Source organism: Scophthalmus maximus, chromosome 11, assembly GCF_022379125.1.
Source record: "Scophthalmus maximus strain ysfricsl-2021 chromosome 11, ASM2237912v1, whole genome shotgun sequence".
Lineage (NCBI taxonomy): Eukaryota > Metazoa > Chordata > Actinopteri > Pleuronectiformes > Scophthalmidae > Scophthalmus > Scophthalmus maximus.
The window spans coordinates 4,732,927-4,754,804 of record NC_061525.1 but is presented as its reverse complement, the minus strand read 5'-3'; the positions used below and the strand labels follow the sequence as shown (position 1 = coordinate 4,754,804).

The 21,878-nt window shown below is 44.7% G+C and overlaps 2 protein-coding genes across 11 annotated transcripts in view; one reads left to right on the top strand and one right to left on the bottom strand.

Annotated features, from left to right (window-relative positions):
• The first annotated feature begins 6,653 nt into the window (after window positions 1-6,653).
• Window positions 6,654-12,326, top strand: LOC118299320 (heat shock protein beta-7-like). Of its 2 annotated transcripts, XM_035622923.2 has the most exons (4): window positions 6,654-6,793; window positions 6,885-7,173; window positions 9,681-9,841; window positions 11,449-12,326. In XM_035622923.2, the coding sequence occupies exons 2-4, from the start codon at window positions 6,927-6,929 to the stop codon at window positions 11,617-11,619; spliced, it is 579 nt and encodes a 192-aa protein (XP_035478816.1). In that variant the 5' UTR covers window positions 6,654-6,793; window positions 6,885-6,926; the 3' UTR covers window positions 11,620-12,326. The 2 variants fall into 2 exon arrangements, with proteins under 2 accessions (XP_035478816.1, XP_035478815.1); XM_035622922.2 differs by having other exon boundaries at window positions 6,768-7,173.
• A 3,204-nt stretch (window positions 12,327-15,530) lies between these two features.
• clcn2c (chloride channel 2c) overlaps window positions 15,531-21,878 on the bottom strand; it is a 126,512-nt gene continuing 120,164 nt past the window's right edge. For all 9 annotated transcript variants that reach the window (XM_035622382.2, XM_035622380.2, XM_035622386.2 and 6 more), the window contains one exon: window positions 15,531-19,664. In XM_035622382.2, the coding sequence (XP_035478275.1) occupies window positions 19,470-19,664 (195 nt within the window). In that variant the 3' untranslated portion in view covers window positions 15,531-19,469. The remainder of the gene's footprint in view (window positions 19,665-21,878) is intronic.

Here is a 21,878-nt window from a genome sequence, read left to right as displayed (position 1 = left end):
AGGAGTCCTGTTGAAGTTCTCCCGGAGGGACTGTCATTCATACAACTCAGGAAATCCCATTGGACCAGACCATCAATGCATCCTGCCGTCGCGCACTTAACACCACTTGATCCTCTGTGTGTGTGTGTGTGTGTGTGCGTGCGTGCGTGCGTGCGTGCGTGCGTGCGTGTGTGCCTGTGTGTCTGTGTGTGTGTGTGTGTGTGTGTGTGCAGAGTTATTTTCTACAAATAATTAAAGCACAGATTCCGTCCCCGCATCCTTCTGTTTTTTGACTGTTTAACAAAACCTCATTCTGTGCATGTGAGTGTGTGTGTGTGTGTGTGTGTGTGTGTGTGTGTGTGTGTGTGTGTTTGTGTGTGTGTGTGTGTGTGTGTATCGTACGATGTCAGCAAGCTCCTCTAAGCTTGGACTGCATTTCCATTCCAAAAACCCCTCCAATGCAGCGATTCCCTTTAAAACAGTGTGTGGTGTAGCTGAGCTCTCGTTGAAGATTGATCTTTTACTGGCACTGGAGATCAAATAGCAAAACTGTTACAAAGTTGAAAACATTTTCAGATGGAAGAAGAAGAAAAAGAGGCTGACTAAATCAACTAAATCAGCTGCGGGAAAACAGGGAGAGCCCCAGTCAGGAGAACTGAAGAGACAGTGACAACTCAGGGGGAACAATCGAAGCTGTGCCTTTCATTCGTGACCTTTGACCTCCCAAGTCGTACCATCATCATCGTCACATCCTCATGTGTCACTCAGGCCGCAGCCTGGCCTCTTTGCCCTGTCTCGCTTTCTAAGAGCAGAGTAAAACTGCTGTTTCCATAGATGTCCTGTTTCATCTGCTGCGTGCAGTCACACAAAAGGTAGCTGGAGGTTGCAGCGGACCGGTTTGCCTCATCGTCCCTTTGGTTGACATTAAAAGCCGGGCGATGCCGGCGAAGGAGAGGTTGTGCATTTTGTCCGGACACGGTGACGCGAGTGCCCCCTCCCCTTCCATTTATCAGCTCACTCTGTCCACCACTTTGCATTTTCTCTGTCCGTCTCTCTGAGTGTCCCCCATCCTGTCCCCAGGAAGTGTGTGTGTGTGTGTGTGTGTGTGAAACAGAGAGAGAGAGAGAAGATGGGTACCTTGGTGCGATGCATTTTTCATTCGCCCATTTGTCCTGTTCTCTCACATGAGTGTTTTTATTACTATACTTCTGAGGACCATGTCCATTCATTCAGTCCCCCAATCTGCATCTCACACTAATCCCTATGTAGAAGTGGCTCTCTGGTGGATTTCCCTCATCTGTCTGTCCCTTGTGAGAGCATTTGTCCTCATGAGAACAGAAGATTTCCCCTCTGACTAACGCACAGACAGCCTGATGAATGTCTCCCCTCTCCATCCTCCTGCCTCTGTCCTGTCGCCTCCCGCCTCCTCACCCTCCTCTCGTCTCCTCCCACGCCTCTTTGTCTCCCCCCTTCCTCTCTTTCCTCCCCTCCCTCCATCCCCACAGGGGGGGGGGGGGGGGGGGGGGGGGGGGGGGGGGCTCATGACGTAACTGAGAGGACATCTGAGTGCTACCTTCTCCGACAGGCAATTAGCCCGTGATTTGAAAACCGCCTGACGAACAGGAGATGCGTATCTCTCTCCTGTCTGACTTTTTTTTCTTTGCCATCCTGTCTTTTTCCCCTTCACCCCACATACCTTTCTCTCAGCCCCCTCGTCGCGGCCACAAGCTTTTCTGAAGTGACACCGTTTGAGGTTTAGCTGTCCCAGAAGCCCTCCTCGCCATGAGAACACACCACTGTCCTTGAGTCGGACAGATGTCTTCAGAGTGAGGCGTGTTCCTTTTGTGTGTGTGTGTGTGTGTTTGTGTGTGTGTGTGTGTGTGTGTGTGTGTGGACAGTGTGCCTCAGTTCGTTGCTTCAGGCAAGTGGTGACATTGGATACTTATCTGAGAGGAGTGCTCCAGATTGTGTGTGTGTGTGTGTGTGTGTGTGTGTGTGTGTGTGTGTGTGTGTGTGTAATAGTGACGGAAGATCCCAACGCTATAAAAAAGACATTTAAAAGACATCAAAACTTCTGTCAGACAGTGACAAGGCAGGGGGGTGCGTATGAATATTCAGCTGGTGGTGGTGCTCCTGTCACCTCATGGCCTACTTTCCATTTGAGAACAAAAGCTGGAGGGCCCGGGGACCACTTCAGCAACGCCACCGGCCCCCAGCTGTGAATATTAGGACAAAACCTGCGGACACAACTGAGACGGAGAGCATGTAAAAGTGCTGTAGGGACCGAACGCACACAGCGTCATGTTCACTGAGAGAGATCCTCGCGGAGAGGTCGGCGTTTAACCCACATTAGCCTCAGACGTCTTAATCAAAACGTCCCCCAATCCTCGGGGGGGGGTCGGGGTGCACACAGTGACACCGGGCTCACACAGACACACACACACACACACACACACACACACACACACACACACACACACACACACACAGAGCACAGAAGGCACATGTTGAGAGTTCGAGAGCAAAGCCATACCGCTCCCCCAGCTGAGACAAAGACACCGTGAACTAACAGGCCACGAGGAATGTGAAAGTACTGTCCCATCTCATACGTCCCGAGCGGGTTGTGTATCACCATCAGCATCCGTCAAACACACGCTCCACTCTCTTGTCCCTCTGAAATCTCCATCCTTTCTTGTTCGCCCCCCTCTCTTCTCCTTTTCAATACTTTTCTTCCTCTTTTGGCTGAATGTAATTATTTGAATATTGCCACCTTGGATTTGACGATTTTGTTTGCTGCATCTGATATGATTTCAAGTTAATAAAAATATTGATAAAAATTAACACAATGTTGTTATTGTTCTTTGCACAACAAAACAAAACAAAAAAAACAAATCATTTGTGATGTGGTCATTTTTTAATGTGAGGCGAGCGAAAGGTTAATGGCAGATCTCCACTCATCTCACTGGGCTGCGCGGTGTTTTATGGCCCTGAGGAGTTAAATGAACTATTACATTCACCTCTTTCAACATCATTTATTACTGGACATTGGCTGCGGTGCACACACCATAAAGCCCGCTGCAATTAGCCCCCTGACATGACAGCAGCATCATCATCATTAAGTTATTACCAGGGCAGAGGAACGGCAGCCGGAGTCGATCTGGTCTTGGGGATTCTACAGCAGTGAGTATTTCATCCCTTCCATGACATCACCGGTCCCTGCGGAGCCTGCTAATACATTAGTCGGGCCGGGAGGGAGGGGGGGGGGACGTCAGAGCAGCGCCTGATGGGTTTCAAACCAAAGGTGTGTATGATCATCGGGGCCCAGTTGTTCAGAAGTCATCCGACTGGATTTTGGATAATGGATTGGATCAAATCTTGAAAATGGGTCGTTCAAAACAGATTATAGGTTTGGATGAGATGGCGTAATCCAATCTTGCTTTTAATCCGTTTCGAACCTTCGGTTTGCATTGTTCAACACTTTTTTGGGGGGATTGGGATAACTTTGATCCAAAAAGCCAGGATTATTCTGATCCCAGCAGAAGAGTGGATGCCGACTGGATTTCAGGAACAGAAAGTTATGAAACTTTGAAATTGCACCTGATTTCTTTGAAACATTACAGTGATGAATTAGATTAAGTCTAAATCTGGCGTTTGGTACATTGAGTTTAACTGAAGGTCAAACTGAAATTATCCCTGATACCTGACAGTATCAAACAAATCATTATTCAATTTTAACTTTCATTTTTCCCTTCATATTTATTACAGTCACACTATTGAAAATGGTGTCTTACAATTGTATCCCTTGTCGCATGTCCAGTTCACTCCCTCATTCTGAACTTCTAAAGTTGAAAGGCACAGCTTCAAACTTCTGGTGTCTCCTTGAAGGAAGAACTCTGAAAGTTCTATGTTCTGTCTGTTTTTCTGTTACTTCATATAACTAAACTGTGAGTGACTCTGGTTCTTCTACCTGTTGTCGTCTACATACCTGGTCGCCTTCAGTGTGATATGACGTCCCATTGAGACCATGGGACGCCATGGTAATCTTGAAGAGTTTGTATCTGGACCAGGGTGATCCAATCCAGTGTTGCTTGGAAAATCGGCGACGAAAGAAAAAATCCGAATCACGTGACGGAGGATCGCAAAGACACAGGAGGAGATCCACAGGAAGGGCTCAATCGGACGGACAGAGCTCCAGTGCACACGTCTGATCCCCGAACTGTGCCATCAGTGTGTGGATGGGAGGTGCGAGGGATAGACACGCGCTGGATAAAGAAGTGAGCCATCCCACAAGCCTCACCAGGAGGTGATGTTTGGGTCCTGACGTTCCAGACTGTCAAAGAAAGACATTCGAAGGCCCAGCTCGGCCCTGCTGGCGGTGGGTCATGTACGAGGTGATGCACAGAGCAGTGAATGTACGGTTCATGCTAAAAGTGAGGCAGGGAACATGCACAAGTCACCTATGACTTCCGGGTCCAAAGAAAAACCCGCCATCGACGTGCCGTCAATTTCTTCTTGTTGGAAAATGCGATGTCTCCGCGTCATTGTGTCCTCCTGAGATAAGGGCCGCGAGAAGAGGGATTTTCTGTCGCCGTCGTTTACAGGACCCTCTCACTCTCAGTCGGGCTCTTTCTGATTTCCTCTCCACCCTCAGGTGCACTTTTCCCTCCGGTAGTCTTCTGCCACGCGTGGTACCTTGCAGACAGAACACCAGGGCGCCTCTGGGACGAGAGACAAAGAGAGAGAGAGAGAGACCGAGTCAGACCCCACATCAGCGATAAGACAATGTAATGCATTCATCACAGCCCTTCCTTCTTACACAGAAGGCTAAATCATATCCTAATAATAATAATAATATATCCTCCCATTTCGTTTAGTGATCATGCACTTCTCAGGACCTGTTGCAAAATCTTGTATATTAATAAGGTTATGTCACCCTGGGTGGGAGAAAAAATGGGCAAAAATGACACACACACAAAATGATTTCACTTTGTGTGGAAAGTAACATCTTGCCCTGACTGTGGAAACAAACCACGTCTGATTTCCCCTCGTTCAAGAAAGCATGACAGGATCAAATCTGTGTGAAGAAACAGATTTCCTCTCAGGCCTGGGTCTGAATGGAGGCATTACAGGCTGCCAAACTGAACACAACCCTCAGTATTTGCGTCAAGACTGTATTTTTAAAAAATATTTCTGAACCTTTTATTTCTGAACAAATCTCTGACTGCTTTAATCCAAAATACCAAGACAAGACAAAGACATGCAGATTAATAAATCCCCCCCTGCCAGCTATTTAAGCACAGCGGGGCTCTTATTAAATGCTAATGTACTCAAGACAATGATAACATCTTTGGCAGATATAACGATACATTTATATCATATTGTTCAAATCAGAAAAAAGTTAGTGCCCGAGTTGAGTCAGGAAGATGTTTTTCCCATAGCTAGTCATTCACAGCCATTTTGACACCATAGTCATGTAGCTAGGATTAGTTACTGAATATAATATATTAATACACGTAACATATTCAATATAACGCTGGTTATTGCATGAGTCTGGTTTCACTTGTTATGTTACAAGTCTAAATAGGCTACTTAACATAGAAAGTAGCACTAATTTGCTCTAATACAAAGTGCATCTGAGGCGGATGGGGACATCTTTGGAGGTATTTTGTCATAAATCAAAGAATTGGTCAAAACCTTCTCCACACGTATTTCACAGGAGTTCTTCCAAAGACTTCAATCTGGACTGAAGTCAAGGACCGACCAACTGGCAGACCAACCTCCCTGCGTTCTAATGTCAGGGAAGTAACTCAGCACACATAAATCGAGAAACTTAATTGTTTTCTTAATTTTTTTTTTACAAATGAAGATGCTGTGGACGATTTGTTAACGCAAAAATATTTTACAAGCAGGACAGATGCAGATGTTTCGCTCGAGAGCACAATTTGGGACTGTCATGTTGATGTATGCGGCTTGTTGTAACTGGATTGTTTCATCTTTATAGCTCACACATGAAGTGTCCCTGCCCTGACTGAGGCCACGTGATGCTGAAGGGCAAAACGTTGTGCTGCTGAACGTCATTTTTCACATCCTTAAATGAAAGGACACACACGCACACACACACACACACATACCACGGTTCAAATTATTAATATGACGGCATTAAATGTCATTGTTGACTTATGACAGTGGAGGAAAAACGTCGCAGAATGAAAGCTCTAAAAGCGGGGATGTAAAGGTCAGTCGGTGCTGCAGTTACTCACAACAATAGTTCATGTTTGTGATTTTGGACTTGGATCCATTCCTTTGGGAAGCAAATCTACGTCTCGCATTTTAGCTTCACAGTGTACATCTCGTATCCCGTTAGCAGGCAAGAACTTAAATGGCAAACGTTTCTCATGCATTATTGATAAAGTGTTCACATGGTGCGCGGGGTCAACAGACGACCTGACCACTACCCCACTCTGCTATTTCTGACCACGAGCCAGAAGCATCTTCAAGAGGCCCGCTTTAGGCTTATCTCATCTGTGTGTGTGTGTGTGTGTGTGTGTGTGTGTGTGTGTGTGTGTGTGTGTGTGTGTGTGTGTGTGTGTGTGTGTGTGTGTGTGTGTGTGTGTGTGAATGAATGAGGGAGGGAGGGAGGGTGTTCTCCTACTTATCAGTTTGTCCGTTACATTCTTGGCTCCGGTGGTTGGAAACTGCCATTTATGGCTAAAGGAAGAACACAATACGGAGCCCATGCAGTGCTCCACTGACCCACAATGCACCAGGACTTTATAAAAACCCACCACAAAGACCCCGGGGCAGTAACAGAGAGGTCAACCCACCTGTTTGAATCCATTTATTCAGTATTCATTCTTGGGTGGCGGAGGAGAAATCATATTTGAATCTAGGTCTTGTTCCCTCAGGCTCGGTGTGAAAGTGTGAAAGGACAGCACACATCCTCCGCCATGGCATCGGTGACTTCTTCCAGCCGCAGATCCTCCTCATCCTACCGCTCATCGTCCCGTTACTCCAGCTCCAGCTCCTACCGGTCGGAGGGCTCGCTGGGCGGGGCGTCCGATTGTCTGGATCCCCTCTTTGAGCCGTTCCTCGACTCTGCTGACCGCTCCAGTCTGTTTGGAGAAGAGGGGCCCGGGGGACCCAGCGGCTTGGCCCCCTACAGCCGGCAGAACAGATCCTCCTGCGGGCACGCTGGTGAGGGAGTTGACGTCACTGAGCCTCACGTTCCTTCATTGAAACATTGAAATGATACATCAATGTAACAATGAAGGGACATGAACCTCACCGTTCCGTTTGCAGGAATATTGTCATCAGTTATTTTAAAAAGGGGATTTATTGAGTCGTTAGCATGAGATTTTCACCCTTATGCCTTGTCCTTTATTATTTATTTATTGACGCAGACACATGGGGCATGCGATCATACACAACAAGAGGTTCAAGGCTAATTTAACATGTCGGAGCAGAACAACAACCTTTCAGTGAGATGGAGAGAGCCACTGACCCGTGTGTGCCAAGACACTTACTTCTATTTAAAGAGAAAATGATCTCAAACTGCAAATAAACTATGTGCTGTCAACCTAAATAAAATAAAAACCTAATTTATATAGCGTGCATTCTAATTCCAGTACATGTGAACGAACCTTTGACCACCTCAGGATCATTTTTAAAGTTTCTCGTTGACTTTGTATCAAGATGAGGACTCAGTTGTAATAGGGGGTCTTAATGTTTAATGACTAAATACATATAAGTTTTGTGCTTAACGATTGTGTGTTTCCTTTTTAGTATTGTTCTTGCAACTTGTATTGTAAGTATGATACAGAAAAGCGAGAACAAATCCTTATTTCCTTCTACTAGAACTGTTTCTTTACAGTAACATAAATAAATCAAAAATTATAAAAATGAAAGATTGAATAAAATGAAATAAAGACCCATTGACATTGCTTGACAGCCCTGCTGTGCTGCTTGTGTTTTGCAAGAGTCAAAAACCAAGGACAAATAGCATAGGCCCACAAAGACTCTTTGAGAAAGGAAGACTCATAAATGTAATCTGTAATTCATTTTTTTTCTATGTTCTATGAGAAACGTGTCAACATCATTCGCAGTAACAGCTCAGAAGCAACTGAAGCCTTGGTGCCTTGCCCATGGGCACCTCGGCAGCCTCACGCGCAGGACAGAAGCATTAGTACAGTATCTCAGATTAAAAAGAAGAAGAAAAAAGATCTGCGGCTCACAGAGAGCGACGATCCAGATCCATGTAAGAGCTTCGTGTGCTGTGAGGGGGGAGAGCCAGCTTGACTCCAGACGTCTACTGAGCCACATAAAGATCTAATAGCAAGATGAAAAAAGAAAAGAAGGAGAGGAGCGCTGATATAAAAGATTCAGTTCTGCAGCTGCACAAAGCCCGGTCGCAATTAAACAAAGAAAGAAAGTTTATTACTGGTGTGACGCTACTGGCAGATTAAAGTATAATCAATAGCCAGGCATGAAATGTGATTTCACCGACCTCTCAGCAGCATGTAAAAATGACATGGAAACTGATGAGGGCTCTCAGAGGTTTTACAGAATGTTAACTCGAATAAAAAAGAAGAAATCGATGCTGTAGCTTCTTTAATGTAAGAATAGCAATTTTTTCTCTCTCAAACAGGCAGTAAAACACATTTACAGCCCAAACAGGACATTCAGTCTCCCATGGCTTTTAATGACCGACGTGTTATTGTCTGAACGTAAAATTACAAAAACACCCCAAAGAAGCCCAAAGCGTTCGAATATGACATAAAGAAATACATAAGACTGATGATGATGAGATGAATTAAATGAATTAGGTTTGCAAAATGAACCAATATTTGCGTATAGAGAAAACAACAATACTAATCATAGTTTGAATCTGCTAATGCTACGTACTTAGCGGCTTATGGCACGTGCTGTAAGTGAAAAGCCAGAGTAAGTAGCAACACCCAGTTGCTTCATTCTGAACCAGCGAGTTAACCAGGTTCTGACTCCGATGATTGTTGTTCCACGCAGCTCTGTGGAGAATAAAAAGACCGACAGTCTTCTGCATGCTGGGCTCATGTGATCCACAAATGTGAAACTGGCACTGGCAAATAATAAATAATGAGTCATTGATAAAAAAAAATGCCTTGGTGAAATTAAAGCAGCAGTTTGAGATAAAAAAAAAAAAGGATATATGAAAAAAAAATGAACCAAAAATGATCCTGAAATAAGATTTTATGCCATTTTTGTGCTATGAAATGATCTCTTATATTTTGGGTTGTATCTATTTAGGGCTATACTTGTTACATCATTCATTCAAATGATTATTCATTTTATAATGTGTTAATTTAATAATAAACCATTTGGGACTTCACATAAATGTATGAATGAAAAATCTGAATAGCAGCAAAATAATCGCTTGAGAACATAGTGAGAAAAGAGTTGCATTTCTGCACAGTGTGAATTGATACAAACATGAAATTAATAGGTATTTATGAAATATAATGAATAACCCAAGCCATGTTCTATTTTGTATTTCTCATACTTTCATTTTGAATATTTCTTTTGAACAACACATTCCAACACATATTCCATTGATTTCTTATTTATATTGCTGTATGCATGAGATGTCCAACCAACCCTGTTGACTTCCTGTCACCGCTCCACCGTGGGTGTGTTCCCTCAAATCTCCACGTGTCATTCCCCTGCAGCTCCTGCGTGTGGCGCTGTGACAGGCCGTCAGAGCAGCGCGGGCGGCGGGGTGCGTTGTCTGGGAGACGGCTACTCCATGTCCGCTGACGTCAGCCAGTTCGAGCCACATGACATCGTCGTGATGGCCTACAAGCACCGCGTCGTCATTCACGCCCAGAAGGTGTGTGAGCACAAATGAATTGGCTATTTTTGTACTCCTGCGTTGTGAGAGGAAATATCCGAGCATTATGCGAAGCACGATTCATGCGCGCGCTCGTGTTTTGCACTGTCATCACATGCATGTATGACAGTGGGATTGATTCTCATGTTTGCTTGACTGGCACAGTTTCACGTTCAAACTGTTGCATTTTGACGTTTTGACTGATCTGCAGCACTCGACTCTTTAAATGTTTCACTTATGGTAAATCCAGATGGTCGTCAAAACCTTGGAATGAAACCAGTCAGTGAATCCTCATCACTCAAATGCTTCGACACCACTATCATGAGGCTAATATTTTATCTTTTATAAAAATGTCCAAAATACTCTAATGTACTGGATTGCCAGAAATCATTTGTGAATTCCAGCTTGTGAAAGAGCTGCAGCTATTTTAATGTTGAATTCATTTACCAAGTCATTTGTCTTTGCACTAATAAACGATGAAATCCTCACACTCACACACACATTTCAACCAACAGTTGATAGTTCGATACGCTTGAAAAGAAAGGGTGCTCACCAAATGATTAAAAAAAATACACTCTGTGAGTTAAACTAACGTTAAATCTGACCTTTCTCTAAGTTTGGCCCGTGCCAGCGAGGAAGCGCAAGGAATGGAAATGTATGTCTGGTGGTAAATCTTCGGTCCAGACTGAAATATCGCTCAACAACAGTTTGATGGATTGTCTCCGAGTGACTTTGTGGATCGTGCGATTCTACCTCGAGCATCACAATGAGATTAGCGCTTTTGCGGTGTTAAGCTGTTGGGTTTGGGATTTACTGTTGTCACTTTGGGGAATCTCTTTTCAACTTTTCCTCTCTGGCACCATCAGTCTTTTTTTTGGTTTATGACCAAATTGAATGTGTGACATTCCAATAATTATTAAACATGAGCATGTTTTGTAATTGTGAGCATGTTAACATTTATATATATATATGTATATATATATATATATACTGTATATATGACTGCAGATATTGATGACAGGATTTTATCATTAACAACACTATTGAATATTGATCAATTATGGATTAAACATTCACCATGTCACACTCAGACATGTCGTGGGTGTTGGTTGAGCTGTAGAAGAGCTGCGGCTCACCTGAACTCCCCTCCTTCCTCCTCCCTCCCAGTTTGACGTTCATCAGTTGTAAAAGGTGAGGCGCTCGTGCCGCAGTGAGGGAAAGATCATTTTAACAGGGGTCAGCGGACAAATTGGCAAACGTCCACAACGGCTCAGTTCGCCCTCAAAGGCCTGAAACGGAGAAGGAGCGTCTTCGGAGAGAACTCGTCAGTGATCCTTTCCTTCCCCGGTATTTTTCTTGTCTCTCAAGCAGCCGTGGAGCAGCGTCGACCTGTGGCCTCTCTCTCTCGTTCTCTTTCCCTGGTCCTCACCCTCTGTTCTGGCCACAGCCCCGTTGCTCTTCTCCGTTTCCCATTTCGTCCTCCGTGCACAATGACCTTTCTTTTCATCCTCATTTTTCTCCTTTCCCCTGTTGTTTAACCTTTAGGCCTCATAGCTCTTCGTTCCTCCCGCGGCTCCACCTGCTCTAACTTTCCGCACGTTTGTCAGGTATTGGATGACGGCAGCGTCAGCGACACGTTCACCCACAAGTCCCTGTTCCCGGAGGATATGGACCCCCTGTCGGTCGGCGGCACCCTTCACCCCGATGGCTCCCTGGTGGTGAGCGTCCGCCGGAGCCCCCTGGGTGCTCCCACCTTCCGCAGCGAGGCTCATCTTTGACTTGGGGTCTCCTGGTGCTTTCATGGTATCTCGGCTAGCATTTTATTGAAATATTACTTATCTTATCATAGAGTTGTCAGTGAGGTACACTCACCTAGCAAGTGGATAATGGCATCAGAATTTGAACGGAGTCTGTGAGTGACAAGAATTTTCTTTTGTCCTCCGAGTCCGTCTACCTTTTATATCACTTCTACTGTACATCCATCATGGTGACCTCTTGACTTTTTGTCGAAAAACTGTTTGTTGTTTTCCCTTTATTGATAATGTAATCTGCTGTACTGTAAACCTTCCAGATTCTTAAGTTTATTAGGTCATTGTGTTATGGCAGGTGAAGAAATGAAAAATAAGTTTATCATAATAAATAAAATACAAATCTGTGAGTTTTATTAGAGCAGGGTTGAAGGGTTTTTCTTGCTATTAATATCTACCACTGTATTTTTTTTATTTTGCTAATGCCATAGTTGGAAATGTTCAAATACACCTACACGGGGTGCCTTTATTTGTTTGCTACGACATAATGAACAAAGACTGTTGAAAACACTAGAAAGTGAGCAGCTCATTTTATTTGACGGGTGAAATGAATCACTCACCTTGTTAATTCCTGAATATATCTTAACGTTTGTACAACCACAGCAAATCAATAACTTAGTTCTGTTCTTTAAGATTTTGCTCAGTCACACAATAAATGTGTTTTTGACAGGAAACTGTATAATTAGCCTTCTGTTCCTTGTAATGGCTGTTTGTTTAGTGAAGCCTTTGGCTCACTCCATCTCTGATCCATCTCTGATCAGAGGGCGCGCAGAGCGGAGGCGTCCTGCAGCGAGACGCTAAATCCCACCAGAGGATATCAGCTCATAATTCACGCAGACAGGTTAGTGTTTGTAATCACTCAACACAGTCCAACGCCGACTGCATGTCTGACCTGAGACATTTCCTGCTCAGACTCAAGTTCACGCTGAGTTTTCTCTTCATGAATAAATGAGCGGATGTAACCAGCATCGACTCGACGTCTCCCGAGCCACGGACGACAATCAAGATAGTCTTGTTTTAAAGCAAGGGTGACACACTGGCCCCCAGAATAAATGAAACACAACATTGAATGACTTGAAACACTGTTGAATGTTGAATCAGGAGCAGGTTTTGAGTTTTCAAAGCGAGTTTCACCTTCATCCAAGAGGCTTCTTGGTTCAGTCAGGACCACTATAGTCAAAACAGATCATTTCAATAATAGCGAATAGTTATATTTGGCGGTGCGGCTCTCTTCTGGCACCTCCTTGAACCTCTACTTGGAAAGCTTGAGATAGGGAGAGCACATCTCCCTACCCTTCCACGAGTCTTCATGGAAATTGAGGTAGGGAGGGCAGCAATTAAAACCCCTGTGCAGAACAGGGCAGGCATCAATGATAACACATGACATTGATTGAGTCAGAAGAAAAAGAAGAAGAAGAAGAAGAAGAAGAAGAAGAAGAAGAAGAAGAAGAGTGGGCAGGTTAAAGCAGTTTGAATAGAGAGTTTCCAATTGAATGTGTAGAAGAGGATCACCTGATGAGACCGACAATCTCTCACACACACACAAACACACACACACACACACACACACACACACACACACACACACACACACACACACACACACACACACACACACACACACACACACACACACACACACACACACACACACACACACACACACACACACACACACACACACACACACACACACGTCTCCAGTCCGCACCTCTCTTACCTACTAGTCCCTCCATCAGTCTCCAAGTGCGACAAGCACTTCTCACACTGTCGCAGTAACTGGGAGGCAGTAACCTTTATTTTAATATTCATGGAGTGATGCCACTAAAGTGCATATAACCTCATTCATCATAATACAGATGAGCAACTGCAGCAGTGCAGGCAGTCTTTTTTTTTTTTGTTTGTTCCAACTCCTTCTCAACTTTTCTGTCTCTGTGTTACAAAGTGTGTGTGTGTGTGTGTGTTTGCATACTGAGAATGAGGAAGCGCCAGAAGGGCAAAGAAGCAGACACAGTCACAAATGAGTGGTTGCAGTTCACATTACCGAGCCAACGGTTGCAGTCCTCTCTCCCACCAGGGACACGCGAGCAGGATCAGTCCGGTTTCATCATGTTGAGTTTACAGTAGCGCTGCTTGAACCAAAGTGCTCCGCTTTCCTAATGTCATTATATTGTGACTTTTCATGTTTTACAATGTTCAGGACATTACATGTTGACAGACCCACTGCACCGTGAGCTATTTCCAGAGAAGAGCATTGTGGGGAATCAAAACCAACTCACACTTTTTCCTGGAAGGAGCAAACCCGCAGGCTGTTAGTTGTTGGGTTTCCTGATTCGTGGCTGGATGCGCTGAAGGACATGTGACACTTCCTAACTTTCTGCAGTCATCATCCGAGTGCATGTCGGCACCACTTGAACCCGCTGCTGCTGCTGCGGGAGTTACCGTGATCACCAGTTTCTGAGCTCCGCAACTGGGAAAACGGATGTTTCTGAAAGCTCTGACGTATCCACTTAAATGCAATTATGGAAGTGCCTGAAAGAACAAAAAAAAAATCACACCTCAGTACATAGTTCCAGGGAATTAAATACTCAGGCATCCTGCTGCATGTAGCCAATGCACAGGACCATCTACCATCACACAAGCAGCTCTGAAATATTACAACCGTCTTGAATTGTATGAAATTTGCAAACGTGGTTTTGCCATTTGTATCCTATCTATCTATCTGGGCTAGATAGGTAGGGCACGTTCTGCTGGCGCCGTTTCTTTGCATCTTTACATACATGTAACACGTGTAAGTGATCAATAATGTCATACAGCAGACTGCCATTTACTGCTGGTGCTGAAGAGAACAAATGCATTTCACTGTAAGCATGTGGCTGTGTCATTTTATTGCATGTGGAGAATTACATTTTTAATTCAAGAAATTAACATAAAGCTTACAGTGTGTAATTTTTACAAGAAAGTATTCACAGAAATTGAATATATTGTCCATAATTGTGTGTTATATACTGTATGTATAATCACCTGCAACTAAATGTCTTTTCATCAACTTTGAATGAGTTGAATATAGTAACATTAGGGGGATCCGACATCCATGTTTGCTACATCATGTTGTGCTGCGTTCAGGCTCCACTGCGAATCGGGAGGTCGGAAAAGAAATCACCACCCCGACTTCCGGGGTCCGAGTTCCGAGGTGTAATGGAACGCAGCATTAAATACAGTTGCAGAAAAAGTTCCAGAATACGTCGCATTCGCGTTGAATTTCCAGCGCTGCAGGAAACCGGAAATGGAATTAGCGGTGCGCCACCAAAAAGTGTCCCCTGTCGGATGCTCGGTGGGTGGCAGTTTGCAACTTTACCACCAGATGTCGCCAGAAAAGTACAGAAATTACACACTGGGTGATTTAAGGCGATTGAAATGTAATTATAACATGAGGGGACATTAACAAACGGAATGTTCTTTTGTTTGTTTTACTAACAAAATCTCTTTTTTTTCTATATGGTTGATATATAAATATGTATATTGACAGAGTAAAGAAACAGGCTTTGTCCAGAAATGTGTTTTCCAACAGTAACAAATACACCTGAGCAGTGGATTGGACAAGGTTACATTTTAGTGTATACAGATGACTACCGCAGTGGAGGGTATTTATGAAGGAGCTCTTATCCAATCAAACTGCAGGGTTAGGAGGATCAATCCTTGTATGAAGCCTTTTGACTCTCACTGCTGTGAGAAGATTTGGGATTAACTAACTAATCGGAACATTATTGTGGTGCCACTGTGTGTGTCTCCTCCCGGGGAGCATGAGCTGGAGACAAAAACAGAGGTGTTGCACAGCTGCAGACAAACACACAATCCGAGGAAAAAGTAACCTCCACTCGTTTGTTAAAATCGTATTTATTCATCCCTGATATACAAAACAATGTTTCATTTTTTTTTCCGTGTGAAAAATACCTCTTGATTTTGTTCAGCTCTGTCTACTTTGGCCCTCTGGAGGCCTCCAGTAAGTACCAGTGTACAGTCCCTATAAGAGCCCCAGGGAGCGGATAACCCTCGGCAGCTGATGTGAGGATGGGGTCTTATCCAAGTCCCACAGGCTGGAGCCGAGGACAGAGGGGAGCATGATAAGACTCGACTCGGCATCAGTGCTCCAGGGGTTCTTGTACTCGAGCGCCAGCTGCAGTCCACGCAGCACGACTCACCAGAGAGCCTCACGGAGAAGGTTTCCCAAAAGCCAAACTGAGGAGTCAAAGCCATATTTTTCTACTCGAACTCGGCACCTAAAGGAGCAAACGGCATCCTGAATACTTTAATGCCGACTCGTGAGATTATGGCTTTTTTTTTTTTTTTTTTTTACTGAGGCTTGTGGGAAACCTTTCCTCTGATCGCAAGCGTCACTTTATCACACTCAAGCTCCCGCGTGAGCGTCGGTAGTCCTTGTATACTGTACATCATCTTTTTTACACTTTTCGGGTTTCTTTATAAAAATAAGGTTATCTCGCATTCACATCATCGATCAAAACTGGGTTACAAAGTGAGATGAATGGCCGTTATTGCACAAATTGATTAACAACAAGTAGATCTTCGATACAAAGCGTTAAAAACAAAAACCTCCTCCTAGGGATTAATACAGACTAATAAATATGTATCTGCCTCAGTCTACATCTGTCAGGGAGCCAATGAAATGGGACGATTCTGTAAAGTCTGCAGGGGGGGATGGGGAAGGCTGCACAAGGAAAATCGATGAGAAGCACAAACAAATGAACAGAACCCAATCAGGTGAGTGGATCTCGGTCAGTGTGAAAAGGGGGGGGGGGCGACGAGCATGAGACAATGACAACAGGTTGCCATGGTGAGAATTGCACGTTGCGCTGACATATCAGTCCCCCTGCTTCCAGGCCTGTACGGGCGTGTGTGTGGACACTCATTCCTGCTGATGATGAAGAGGAGCCGGTGCAGGCACTTGTGGAATGAACCTCGCTAACATTCAACCCCCCCCCCCGACTTCACAATTACTTTTCTTTTTGCTTTTCCCCATCAGACGGCCAACGTGAGCCTTCACCCTGTTAGTGTTATTTGCACTTTACAAAGACGTGTCCTAGCAGAAATGTTTCAGACAGCATGTCAAGCAACGAAAAACATAATACAATCCAACAACAAATATTACAGCATTAAAATCAACATTAAAAATGATCAAATGTGAAACGAAATACACAACAAAACATCGTATAACAAGCCCCAAAATCTTTTTTCAGAAAAAGAAAAGAGTCAACAATTTGAGATTGATTAAGACATTAAATTATGATTTTATATTACAGGAATGATGTTAAATATATTAATCTGTAAGTATCACTTTGCTAATCCCCCCAAAACCCCGTCCCCATTTTAATTCATAAAGCTCATTGGTTGAGAGGAAGATGCCAATCAGAGCAAAAATAATTGGACGCTTTAAGTATAAAATAAGACAGTGTTGAGATGCATGACAACATACAGGCACAAGATGGCAGACGTATGACAACTTCATCCGTTCGTCCAGTATTCAGTCCTGTCAAGCTTATGTTTTTGGTACATTTGAAATCACATTGAACAAATCCACATGCACTCTCTCATGCAGAGCCATGCGATCCTACTGAGTGTGTTTTACGTTCACTGGCGCGGAGCAGGACAGGACGCCACCGAAAGGAAAAAACAAACATGCAATGCCTCGCACGCTGAAAAACGCCAGTGGAGCTGGTCGTGAGGGGAGTGTTTAAGGCTGACGGACGGAAGAACTAAGTCTGCGGCACGTAGAGGGCGTCCTCGCCTGGTCCAAAAAACAAACGTTGAATTAAATAAAAAAAGAAAAGAAAAAAGGAGCGTGTTTAAAAAGACAAACAGTATTTGGGAGGTCAATTTGCCGAGACCCGGGACGGAGGACGGGGGAAACAAATCAGGGATTTTTTCTGCACTATGGCCGACATGAATTTTTAAATACACAGTACTCATCTGTCATGTGGGACTGCTTCCTGAATCAGAAACCATGCTGCCATCGGGAAATGAATAGCGTCATCCACGCTCGGCGAGTTCGCTGGAGTGCTAGTTTACTGCAGAGCTGCAACACTTAATCGATTAGTAATCGATTACTAAATTAATCGCCAACTTTTTTGAGTAGATTTTTATGGGGAAAAGGGTCAAAACTCTCAGATTACGGCTTCTTAAATGTGCATATGTTCTTTGCTCCTCTATGACAGTAAACTGAATTTCTTTTGTGTGTGGACAAAACAAAACATCATCTTGGGGTATGGGAAAACCGATTGACATTTTTTCACCATTTTATGGACCAAACAACTAATCGACTAATAGTTAGTGAAAATAATCGACAGATTAATCAATAGTGAACATAATCGTTAGTTGCAGCCCAAGTTTACTGAAGCAATTAGAAGGTTAGAACTCCATTTCTGAGTACTAGCTATTGGTCACTTATGGATTTCCTTTACTGTCCCTCGGCATTAATCAATCGGACTCTGCTCGCGTGTCGTCGGCTCGTGGCGCTCACGGCGAGGCCGGAGTCGACTGCGGCGCCGGGCCGTTGCTGGGGAAGGGGCGCGTCTCTGAAGGAGGCGGCGATCAAAGGCAGATTGATGAGCGGGGCCCGGAGCAACTGGTTAGGCAATGATGTCTTCATTCTCTCAGCCATCCATTTGCTCCCCACTCTTCCTCCCTCCCTCGCTCGCTTCCTGCTCTCTCCAACCGCCCCCAACGCTCTCTGGAACGGTTATTAAGAGCTATATATAGATAAGCAGAAACCTCCACTCGGAGCGCGTGTCGCCACAGTGATGTTTGTGTGCGTTTCCACGTGTCCGTGTTACACAAGGCCGTAGCTAGAGCATGAGAGCAGCGTGCGCAGTATGAAAAAGGCTGCAGGTCCTTCCGCCACCGCCAACAGTCACGTCTGCCCTCACATTGTGTTCACAGCCGGACCATTAGGACCGAGGAGACGAGGGAAACGGGACAAATGGAAACTGGGAAAATACAGAAAAACTAAGGCATCTGCCCCCATACGAGTCCAATGCTTCACAGTGGGTCAAACTGCAGGGTGATTTCACACAGACGTTAAAACCCAGAGCAGGAATTAAATTATTCAAGCAGACTTCAATGTGTTCTAAAGGCGATAACAGAGTCGCATCAGAAATAGTCGTTTGCTACCTCCTTGGTAATGTACGCACACATTCTCTCAGTTCACACAATCACACTCAGTCGACACAAACACGTTTCTTCCTCGTCGTCATGGCCGAATTTCTCTGCTCAAGTGGAAGACTCATTCGGAAGATCACTTGCAGCTCCACTCTTTGATCTCAACCTCTAACGATACACTAACATTAAAAAAAAAAAATCCCTTTTTTAAAGATTTGAGCCCATTCCCAGTCCCTTGTCGGATTCCACCAACATACGTCTTGGCCCCCCCTCCGTCATCCACATTCGATCGGCTGTAGGTTCCCAAGGGGAAACTGGATACAGGGCACAGGTGGAGGTGGAGGTGTCGCCCCCCCCCCCCCCCCCTTCCTGTGGAGCGTCTGGCTTGGTCAGTGCAAGGCTCCAGGAGTAAGTAGTGTGTGGTCCGTGAAGAGGGAGAGAGGGAGAGGAGGAGACGAGTTGAGGAGGCTGGTGTAGCAGTAGAACTCTTTCCAGAATTAAATATTGATCTTAAGACCTGAGGATTTTTTTTTTTTTTGCATGTTTGAGGCTTTGGGGGATTAAAGACCTTAATGCCTCACTCCTCCTCCTCCTCCTCTTCCTCCACCTGCTCTTCTTCCTCCTCCTCCTCCTCCTCGGTTTTCCCCTCACTGGGATTTCTCGTCGGACTCGGAGGGCGTGTTCACGCGGGGCAGCGACATGCTCTTGTGGCGGTCCCACAGCTTGTGGAGCTCGGTGGCCTCGTTCTCACTGCTGCTCGTGCCACTGTCCCGGAAGCTGGCCAGAGGAGGACGCACCTTCACGCCCTTCACCGTCACAGAGCCCTCGATGGCCTTGCGCAGCTGGATGAGGAAAGACAAGCCGGTTAGGGCAAGGAGCAACAAAGTCCAGGCACTGACGCAGGTTGTGCTCCAATGGAGCTGCTTTTCATGTCTTCACAAACTGCAACTCACAGCCCAAAAAAGTTATTTCTGCTCACAAACAAAATGCTAAAACATTAGGTCATGGTTATACAGGAATGTAGGCCATCTTAAAATGGAAAAAATACACATATATATATATATATATATATATATATATATGGGGGGGGGGGGGGGGGGGGGGATTTATCAGTTTTTGCAAAACACCAATGGATTATTTCCATTTTTGTTAAAAATTGAATTCTAAATTAGACATGCCCATGCCCGAGACCTCTAAAATATCAAATTTATAACAATTTCACCCTTTCAGATGGGTGTGCAAATTATCCGGCACGTCGGCACGCGTTAAGTGCCTAAAATTAGCGATTCATTTGCAGAATAATAATAATAATAATTCACTCAATTACAATAGGTCCTCTCTCTGACTTTGTCATTGGAGCTCGGGCCCTAATAAAATTGAAAAGTGGTGAAGTGTACTTCATGTGCTGCCTTCTGCAGAGACTCATGGGTATGTGTATCCCTGCTTTTTTGCCAAAGTGTCGCGCTACCATCCGGCATTAGGAGTCGAGAGCATCCCAAACCTCCGGGGTTCAAACGGGACACAAACACCACATTGATTCACAAGACAAGACACACTCCGAGTGCCATCAACTCACCCACATCCACACGGAATGTTTGCTTTTAAAAACCCAACCTTATCCTTGACAGATTGGTGCCCTGATCTGGATTTAGACATGTTCCACTCTCCAGAGGTGTGTCGCCTGTATTTTGCACTGTAGAAAAATTGAATTTCTCAAGAAAAACGTGTTGATTGTTTATGGTGCTAAGGTCTATTGACAGAGGCTTATCATCCTCTGCTGCATATAGTTTTGACGTCGGTGGCCCCAGTGGAGATGGAACTGCTAACCCTGACACGGCACAGGCCTTGCTCTACAGTGTAAAGATAATGTCAGGAGATTACAGTCTGATTCACTCAGCCGTTCTATTTCAAACTGGAGTCTCTTATGTGTGGTGGTCTGTTGGGGAAAGTGAGGTCAAAGTGACAGTGACCTTTGCTGCTGTTTAATGAAACACGAACGAGAGCAGAGGAAGGAGAGGCGGAAATGACTGCACGTTCATTAATCTCTGCAGCTCCCGGTTGCCGCCTACACACGGCAGCAATATGAGGGAATAAAACAGACCTGCCTCTGCCTCGGCACAAACCGCAGTCTGCCTTTTGGAAATGTTCACACTGACATGTCATTAAAGGAGATTTAGTAGTGGCTGAGACCAAGCCAACTAAGGGTCCGATTCCTGCCTGTGTTTGAGACAAACGTCGGCATTTACTAGTTACATTAACAGGTTAGACTCTCTCGATCCTCGCTATGTTCTCACACACTTCCCCCAGTTAGAAGGCTGAAGTGTCCTTGGGCATCACACTTTACCCTAAATCTGGCAGCGTACGAGTGTGACAGAAAAAGTGTGGCAAATTGCAGCGTATGAATGTGTGAACGTGACTTGTACATTCCATTTGTTCCATTTAGCAACCAACATCCCTCTCTTTTGGTAACAAAGGGGCACAACATGCACACATTTTTTTCTCCATTAAGAAATACCATTGATGTTGCATTTTAAACATAGAGAATAGAGAATGTTAAAAACAAAAACATTCAGTCTCCAGAAGACGTTGAAACGGTCTGAGAGCTCGTCGTCTGTCATCCCATCTCTCGTCGCTCTTTGTGTGAGACAACACTATTGAGCTTTCTGCTCGGCCAGGCCAAGTGTGTCATTTGGCTGAAAGGGTGAAGGATTTGGTTGCTATGGATCCTGTGGCAGCAGTAAAAAATAATAACGTCTGAATGCTGCAGGCTGTGGAAATAATATACCCTAATCATGCACAAGAAAACCCCCTTTGACGCTGCTCTGCTATATGGACCAGAGAGGCTATGATATAACTGCGTGTCTGTCTGTGTGACAGACTGAGAGGCTGCACTTTATCTGCCTTGGCTGGGTTTTTTTTTTTGTTTGTTTGTTTCTGCTGGTGGAACAAAAGAAAAAGAAGAAGAAAAAAAATAGGAATTAAATGTCAGGGACAGGCAGGCAGCGCCGCACTTAGCAACAATTCTCCCACCACTTTGTGGCCGATTCACAAAGAGA

Excerpts from the sequence above, each read along its gene's own strand:
- LOC118299320 (XM_035622923.2), top strand. The coding sequence starts at position 6,927 with ATGGCATCGGTGACTTCTTCCAGCCGCAGATCCTCCTCATCCTACCGC. Across the intron at positions 7,174-9,680 it reads ATCCTCCTGCGGGCACGCTG|CTCCTGCGTGTGGCGCTGTG; the intron begins GTGAGGGAGTTG and ends ATTCCCCTGCAG. Across the intron at positions 9,842-11,448 it reads TCGTCATTCACGCCCAGAAG|GTATTGGATGACGGCAGCGT; the intron begins GTGTGTGAGCAC and ends CACGTTTGTCAG.